At 39.0% G+C, this 8,491-nt stretch overlaps 1 protein-coding gene across 1 annotated transcript; it reads left to right on the plus strand.

Annotated features, from left to right (window-relative positions):
* LOC105166522 (splicing regulatory glutamine/lysine-rich protein 1) lies at nt 12-5,800 on the plus strand. Its single transcript, XM_011085901.2, has 4 exons — nt 12-529; nt 2,072-2,503; nt 2,808-3,324; nt 4,400-5,800. The coding sequence occupies exons 1-4, from the start codon at nt 28-30 to the stop codon at nt 5,412-5,414; spliced, it is 2,466 nt and encodes an 821-aa protein (XP_011084203.1). The 5' UTR covers nt 12-27; the 3' UTR covers nt 5,415-5,800.

The raw sequence follows: 8,491 nt of genomic DNA on the forward strand, positions 1-8,491 counted from the left end.
CCGGAGGCGCCCAAAAAGCGGATATGGATGAAGAAAGCCGAGGAAGCGAAGCTGAAGAGCGAAGCGGAGAAGGCTGCCGCTGCCAAAGCCGCATTCGAGGCCACCTTCAACAAATCCCTACCTCAACAGCCCCAATCTCCTTCTGCCGCGTCATCCTCTTCCTCTGACTCTGACGATGACGAGGGATCGTCGGAGAGAGAGCGTCCCGTCGGGCCTGTGGACCCCGCGAAGTGCACGGCGCAAGGCGCAGGGATTGCTGGCGGGACGGCGTGTGTGGGAGCCACGTTTACAGTGGTCACGAAGGACGCAGAGGGGAGGAAGGTGGTTCGGGGTGGGGCCCAAGTGAGAGTTCGCGTCGCCCCGGGAGTGGGAGTTGGGGGAAGTGAGCAGGATGGGATAGTGAAGGATATGGGGGATGGGAGCTACAGTGTGACGTATGTGGTGCCAAAGAGAGGAAATTATATGGTGAATGTCGAGTGCAATGGGAAGCCTATTATGGGAAGTCCATTCCCTGTCTTCTTTAGCTCAGGTGAGAGATCCTTCTGTGTTTAGCAGTATACTTTTGTCCCTATGTGTTTGCATATTAAAGATACCAGCGTGTCATGTTTTTGTCTTAGCGTGGTGCCATTTGTCTGATTGATTAGTAAAGATGACCAATTATACTGCCAGATGAATATGTGATGATTTTGTTTCTATGTAATCTTTGTTTCCCAAATACTGGCGCCTGCATGTGGATGGGGTAGTCAATTCATGAGACATTTAGTAATGCATCGCTGGTGATGTATGAATGTTTATAGTGAATGTGGTAGATCCTAGATGACATTATTGTGTAGCTGTTTCTATTATAATTTAAATAATCTTAATTCTTGATGGATCATCCTATCATGTAATGAGGAGTGTAGAATTGTCTATCGGAGTGCTATTGGTACTCCAGAGTTGCCTCAGTGACTTTTCAATTCACCTACTAGGAGTACCTTCTCTTTGACCACCTGAGGTAAATTTCTCTTTCACCTACTAGGAGTACCTTCTCTTTGACCACCTAAGGTAAATTTATCTGGAGCCCCAGTGTCAACAGCAGTGCATATATATATGTTTGTAGGACCTTAATGTTGTGATGGTTTGGTATTTCTGGATGATTAGCACAGATATAAGTGTGGAGTGTCACAAATTAATTTTTTATTTGGTCTAAGATTGTTTGTTCACCTGACTATGATGACGAAGGTTTAGATGGTTGTCACTGGCAATTCCTCAGCATACGTTTAAGCATGTGGACCTATTGCAGTGAGTCAACTCATGATGCATTTGTTGTATGCTAGATGCAAATATAGCTGATATCATACAATATTGCAGTGTGATAACTAATTGGGAACTTGTCAGTAACAAAATTTAGGGGATTGGTGAATCAACTGATTTGTTGCATGTTTGATGCAAATATAGCTGATCCCAGCTGATATTCAAATGTGAGTTTGTTTACTTATTTCTGGGGGAGTTTACAGAATTGTGAATGAGAATTAATGTTAAGATTTTAACTGACAGAATTTTACATTTTAATATCATTGCGTAAATGTTAACATTTCCTGATAAAGATAATCCAAAGAGAGGATCGTTTGGTGATACTTTTTAGTGAATGACATTAGGCACCTTGGTGCTTGATAGAGTTGTATCTTGTCTTAGAAACTAGAGTTCTGCTCTATGGTCTTTGTGGACTTGTTGGTTCTCAGTACTGGATGCTAAATATTTGGGAGTAATATTTCTTATTTATATCCAGAAATACAGGTATTTTATGAACATAAAAATGCCATGGTTCAAAGAATTTGAATGTCAGAAGATGCTGTCTGAATTTGGGTTAATGAGCGAACATACACATCATATATACTAGCGCCTTTTACTTGTTCATGTCTTGTACATCAATAGAATGTTAGAAATTTGGTCTCCTTACATAATTAAGCATCATCATCTGTTAATAATGATATGAGAATTTTTGTCTTCCCTTTAATTGCTAAAGAGAGGTGAGAAGTTGATCAATTTCTTTGCTTGGAAGAGTTTTCAACTCTGCAATTCTGTTGTTCAGGCACTCCAACTGGAGGGCTTCTTGGCATGGCTCCAGCAGCTTCATTTCCCAATTTAGTTAACCAGACCATGCCCAATATGCCAAACTATTCTGGCTCTGTATCTGGTGCTTTTCCTGGATTGCTTGGTATGATTCCAGGGGTTGTTGCTGGGGCCTCAGGTGGAGTGGTTTTACCTGGAATGGGGTCATCTTTAGGAGAAATATGTCGAGAATACCTTAATGGACGATGTGCAAGTACTGATTGCAAGTTTAATCACCCCCCTCATAATCTGCTGATGACTGCTTTAGCTGCCACCAGTACAATGGGAACTCTTAGTCAAGTGCCAATGGCACCTTCTGCTGCTGCCATGGCTGCTGCTCAGGCGATTGTTGCTGCTCAAGCTCTTCAAGCCCATGCTGCAGCTCAAGCTCAGTCCAACAAAGACTCCTCTGGTAAAATCAAGTATTAGGAATTTGTTACATTTCTGACTCCCGTTGTTCTATAACATGGCTTGGATCAATAATGTTTTCAATTTTTTCTAACTCAAATATCATGGAGTATAAAACAAAATTGCTTTACACTTAGTGACTTGGGACCCTTTTCTGGGTACTGCCTGGTGATTTTAGAATGCCTTCCTGCATTCCGTAGTGGTAACAGGTGCTCTTAAGAACTCAGCATTTTCAATTTATACTCAGTTTCACTGGTATCCTAAACAACTTTGAAGGTTCTTAATTATTTATGCTTGCCATCTATCAGGATCAGCTGACAACGAGAGGAAGGCTGATTCACTTAAAAAAACTGTACAAGTTAGTAATCTCAGCCCACTGCTGACAGTGGACCAGTTGAAACAGCTCTTTGGCTTTTGTGGCACAGTTATTGAATGTACCATCACTGACTCTAAACATTTTGCTTATATTGAATATTCAAAACCTGAAGAAGCCACTTCTGCTTTGGCATTGAACAATATGGATGTCGGGGGTCGTCCGTTGAATGTTGAAATGGCTAAATCACTTCCTCCAAAGCCCATTTTGAGTTCACCATTGGGTTCATCATCTTTGCCCATGGTGATGCAGCAAGCTGTTGCCATGCAACAAATGCAATTTCAGCAGGCTCTCTTGATGCAGCAAACATTGACAGCGCAGCAGGCAGCTAATCGAGCAGCAACTATGAAGTCCGCAACAGAATTGGCTGCAGCTAGGGCTGCAGAAATCAGTAAGAAGTTGCAAGCTGATGGACTGGTCATTGAAGAAAAGGAATCTGATAAAAAATCTAGGTACGTTATGAATGTTTTATAGCATCTTTATATGATATCCACAAAGGAAATTGTTATCGATATCATAATTCACCTGATGAAGTGCTTAAGATATGGCAACAAGACAAATATTTTAGCCTTTAAATCAAAATTCTATGATCCAAAAACAACGAATCATAAATGTGAGTAAGTATATTTCTAAAGCTTGCCTTTTGTTGTCAGATCTTTAACTAGGGTATTTGTGTTCATGTTTGTGATGTTAGCATATACCACCTTCACTGCTTTCTTGTCTGTAACATGCGAATAGGGAATAATAGCTTGTCCTGTTTCTTTGTTGTAGTTAGAAGTGGGGTGTGCAAGAGTATAAGGGTACACTTCATATAAAGATTGGTCAAGTGGATGAGGGTATGGGTTAACATTTAAATGCTCAGTTTTTCATCATCTCCAGTTGGTCCTACGGCTTATTCAATGCACACTTTTGATCTGTACTTATTTGCACGTTTATTCGTTGGGAATCGCTGACTGTTCATACATATTGGATTGACACCCAAGAAAAAATAAAACTTAATAATTGGCTGGTTATTAGGTTGAATTATTCAAGCCTATTTCTTATGATATCCTGCATCTGGTGTTTGAACTAAAGAAGTTAAATGTTATGCTGTTGCTATACATGACCCATGGAACTTCACCATTGTTTCTTTGATATTGGTCCACTTTCATGTAGCCCTCAAAGAGTTATTCTAGAGTCTACTCGTTTCACAATTGATAGGTTAAGATATCCTTCTTCCCTCCTTTAACTGCAAGAGAGGAGAGGACTCTTTCCTGAATTTGGAATTATAAATCACGAAATTCAGTGGGTAAAGGGTCCTTGAGATTTGTGGAATTAGTTTGCTTCTTCATGAAATGTTTTTAGTCCCTTGGAAAACATTTATAAGGGTCCTCTTTTATTTTATGCTTCTCTCTCTCTCTCTCTCTCTCTCTCTCCCCCCTCTTTATTCTGCTCAGGTTTGAGCAGGCAAACTATCTTTCCAGGTTTTTACGCTTTGTTAAGCTATTCCATATAACCAATGTAAACTGATTAGCAATGATGGTTTAGGTCACCATCTATAGCTCGTGCCAAGTCAAGATCTAGGTCGAGGTCCAAGTCAACCTCTCCTATTAATTATCGGTTGAGACGCAAGTCCCGCTCATCATCTCCTCCTACTCGCCGTGGCCGAGACTATAGATCCAGATCACCTGTGAGATCGCGCTACTACTCAAGTTATGAAAAAGAAAGGAGATACTACAGGAATAGTAGGGATAACAGTGACAAAAGTAGGAGGCGAGATTCAGGTAGATCACATGATAATGGTTCCCCTGTTTCCAGGAGAAAGAGGAGCAGGAGTGTGAGTCCTCGACCTAAGAAGTCATATCGGGATGATGTAAGCTCACCAAGACGCCGTCGAGAAAGTCCAAATGAGAGGACAAGGAAGTCAACCCGGTCTGATTCCAGATCTCCTCGCCATCATAGGAGGTCTTTATCCTCAGGAGAGGATGCAAGTAAATCAAAACATAGAAGGACCTCTTTGTCAAGGTCTGATGAAGTTAAGCATCACTCAGATGATAAAAAGGACAGCAGAAGGGAAGAGAAGTCCAGCAACCGGAATAGAAGACGGTCCAGATCAGCTTCAGTGGAGGGTCGTAATCATGGACGAAGATCCTCCCCTAGAGTTTTGGAGGAGAGCAGATCAAGACACAGAAGACGCTCAAGGTCCAGATCCCTGGAAGTTAAACATCAGTCAAGTGAGAAAAAAGAAAGGAGCAGAGAGGATAAATCAAGAAACATGGATAGAAGGCATTCTAGGTCAAGGTCTCCAGAAGTAAAGCATCGCAAAGGCAGTAAGACATTGTCACGACGTTCAGATGTGCGCAAGTCAAAACATAGGAAGCGCTCTCGGTCAAACTCAACTGATAATTTAAATGATATTGTTCCTATTGAAAGCAAAGATAAAGCATCAAAGGCTGAGAATGACAGATCTGTCAAATCTGATGGTGTCTATATGGACAGGTTGAACGAGTCGTCGCACATGAAGGATGAAGATGGTGGAAGTGATGAAAGTTATTCAAAATAATGCCAAAAGAAATAAGAGTAATGATAGAGGATGCTGTTGAAAATATGAATCTCTGATGTTTCTTCTTCGAAGAGCTTTATGCATGTTGTTTGACTACAGATTGGTTGAAAGGAGGACCACTGAAGAACTGGGTTTTGTATTTTAACGGTCAGATAATTAGGTAGTCTGACACTCTTCAAATGTTAAATGTACGATGTGTTTGTTTCTTTTGCAGGTGTGAGGCTAAATATACATTGGGGTCTGGAGCTGTCTATTTGGTTAGAAGGGTTGAAGAAGTGATCTGCCAATCTCAGATTCAACCATGAAAATGTTTTTTCCTGAACTGTTTAATTGATGTATGGTGACCTCTCTATTAGTAGGTAGTTGAATTATTATTTGTGATTTCATTGTGTCTGCTTAAAAGTTATTTGTGAATTCATGTCCCACAGCTGTTTGAATTCTGTACCTTCGCAAGATGCCCCTCCGTCCTTCTGTTAAATGTCTTTTTATTTTGGTTTAATTATCATATCATTTTGTTGAATTTTGTTTGTTTGAGTACCTCCGCAGAATATGCCACATCTTCCTCCTTATGTTAAATGTTTTTAGTTATCCTGTCACTTGCATGCTTGCTTGAGTTGATACTTGCATGTGTTCTGGAACCTAAAGTTTAACAGCATGACTAAAATCTTTATGCTCTAAGTTCATTTGTTGGAGTTGACCCCAAGTCATATATGTGGTCTTCTGAGTTTTGTGGACAGCTACTGGTGGGATTAATGGGTTTATGTGATATGGCTAATAAGAAATTTCACATTCAATTTGAATTTACTGGTATCGTGAGCCTATTACATTCCATAAAGATGCAGGTGTTTTTGGGCTGCTAATTCTTGGTGCTCAATCAGATGAATTTGGCACGATTGTATATATCTGATTGTAGATGAAGGTATGCTCCTGCATATTTTGGTAATGTAAAATCAGATTCACAGTTGAGCTTAAAATATCCTAATTGGCAGTGTTAGCTGAAATTGTAGAATGGAACGATAAATGACAAAATTTAAGCTGCTTGTCATGTACAGTGCATTTACTATGCTCTCTTCCTCATCTTTCTGTTTTTCTTCTCTTCTTTTTCTCCTTTTCTTCTTCTCCTGTCCTTTTTCTTTTCTTTTCTCCTCTTCTTGAGAATTGTTTGGTTAGGCAAGGTTCTCTTAAAGCTGATTCCAAGTCGGATGTTGCTGGGTTGGTTGGTTAATTTCTTGGTGAAGTCATTTGATTTCTTTCTGACAGGTAATTTTTGTTTAAACATTGCTTTGGATTCAGTTCTGGTAAATAATAAAATGGGTTGTCTATGGATGTCATGGCTGACAGTGCGGCTATTTTTTATTCTTATTTTGGCTTGCTTATCCTGTCCGTGCTTGACATTACGAACACGGATTATATCTGTATTCACTTTATCCTGTATAGTTTCATGCCTTGTTGCCTATTTCAGAAATCATATGTGAGCATTATATTTACAGAAACTTGCTTGTGGGGAGCAAAATTCACTTTCTGCATTTGAACCGCAAACACCACCCATCCATGGCCATGCTCACTCAAATAACCATATTTCAGTTAATTCTTATCATAGTTGTCCTTGTAGTTTAAATATTAAATTAAAAACTTTTTTGTTGTTGAATAACTGTTTTCTTATCAGAGATTCCTGTCTTCAATTGAAGTGCAAAGTGTAATAAATAATCTTGGTTGCTCCTTCTGAGTGAAAAATTTAATATTCACATAATGCTGTTGGATATCCTGGACGACAACAATGAAATGAGGTCATCATTTGTAGATCTTGAGACCTACTTGACTGAGCAGTAAGCAAAGATCTCACCTAAGTTCCTAACTTTCCTGCCAAATCAACTTCAGAACTAGACAAAGGAAGTAGGTCATATGAAATCTTGTTCAACTGTGATTAAAGAGATGGAATATGACTTGCTATCCGTCTAATGACTAGAGAAATTAGCTGTAATAGTTTAGATTTTTATGAGGATGTTTTAGGATATGAGCATGACAACGTAAAAATGTTCATAATATGTATCAGAAAGCAAGGATGCCATATCTCTGAATCATTATTCCAAAATACATTTGATGCTCCATGCCTTTAATCAAGTGAGCAAAGTGAAATGAACGGACATTATAACTGCGTATGAATTTATGGGAGAGCTCTTCAACAAAAAGTTCTGCAGCCTGCTATTGGGATGCCAGTTGCCTCTAGTGAAAAGCATCAAGACTTCTGTGACTTTTGCCCTACTTATTTTACCATTAAATAGAATGTGTTTGTTCTCCCAGAAATAGAACTGGTAGTCTAGTAAAAACCACCGGCAAGCTCATTTAGATACTATTGTATATATATTTTCTGACTCTGTATGTGTGTGCATCTTTTCAGGAATTGCTGTATGTATAAGCTTGTGACTGGTTAATGTTTTGTCATATGAGGCCAATTCATGAATTAACCTAAAGTCATTAATGGACCACGAATTGAAATTTTTTGCGTGAAAGCATCCAATACTACTAATACTCACCAACAACGGAATAAAGAAATTGAAAATCTGCTTGTTGCTTGGATGTATTATGACCAGGTTAAATTCAATTATCAGATGAGTAAATCATCTAAGAGATGTTCTGGTTCTTATTTTGACTTATATTCTTTTTATTGTGAGATCTTGTTCTTGAACTAGACTGTGCTTGGTTTATTAGAAAATTCATTTGTTGGTTTTTCTTAGATTGCGTCGAAGTATGGTATTAATCATGCAGCAGCATTGTCTATATGTAAGTTTCGAATTAGAATAGACTTTTGGGTCACATCTAACTCATAAAAGTGACATCAAGTGAAGTTATTTTGTCAACCAAGTGGATGGTGGAGGATAAAGCAGTGCTCCTCTAGATTATTACCTTATAAGTCAATATTGCTGGTTGATAACCTGTTCTCTTGCATATTTTATATGTTTTTTTTTTCTTTTTCTTTTTCTTTTTTTTTTCTTTTTTTCTTTTTTACTTTTTACTAGGCGATGCTGGATGTTTAGTGGATTGGAAGCTGAATCCTTGCGTCCAATCAGGATATGGTG

This window comes from Sesamum indicum, linkage group LG7, assembly GCF_000512975.1.
Source record: "Sesamum indicum cultivar Zhongzhi No. 13 linkage group LG7, S_indicum_v1.0, whole genome shotgun sequence".
NCBI lineage: Eukaryota > Viridiplantae > Streptophyta > Magnoliopsida > Lamiales > Pedaliaceae > Sesamum > Sesamum indicum.

Coding starts and splice junctions, on each gene's coding strand:
- LOC105166522 (XM_011085901.2), top strand. CDS start 28: ATGAAGAAAGCCGAGGAAGCGAAGCTGAAGAGCGAAGCGGAGAAGGCT. Junction 2,504..2,807: donor GTCCAACAAAGACTCCTCTG/GTAAAATCAAGT, acceptor GCCATCTATCAG/GATCAGCTGACAACGAGAGG. Junction 3,325..4,399: donor GAATCTGATAAAAAATCTAG/GTACGTTATGAA, acceptor ATGATGGTTTAG/GTCACCATCTATAGCTCGTG.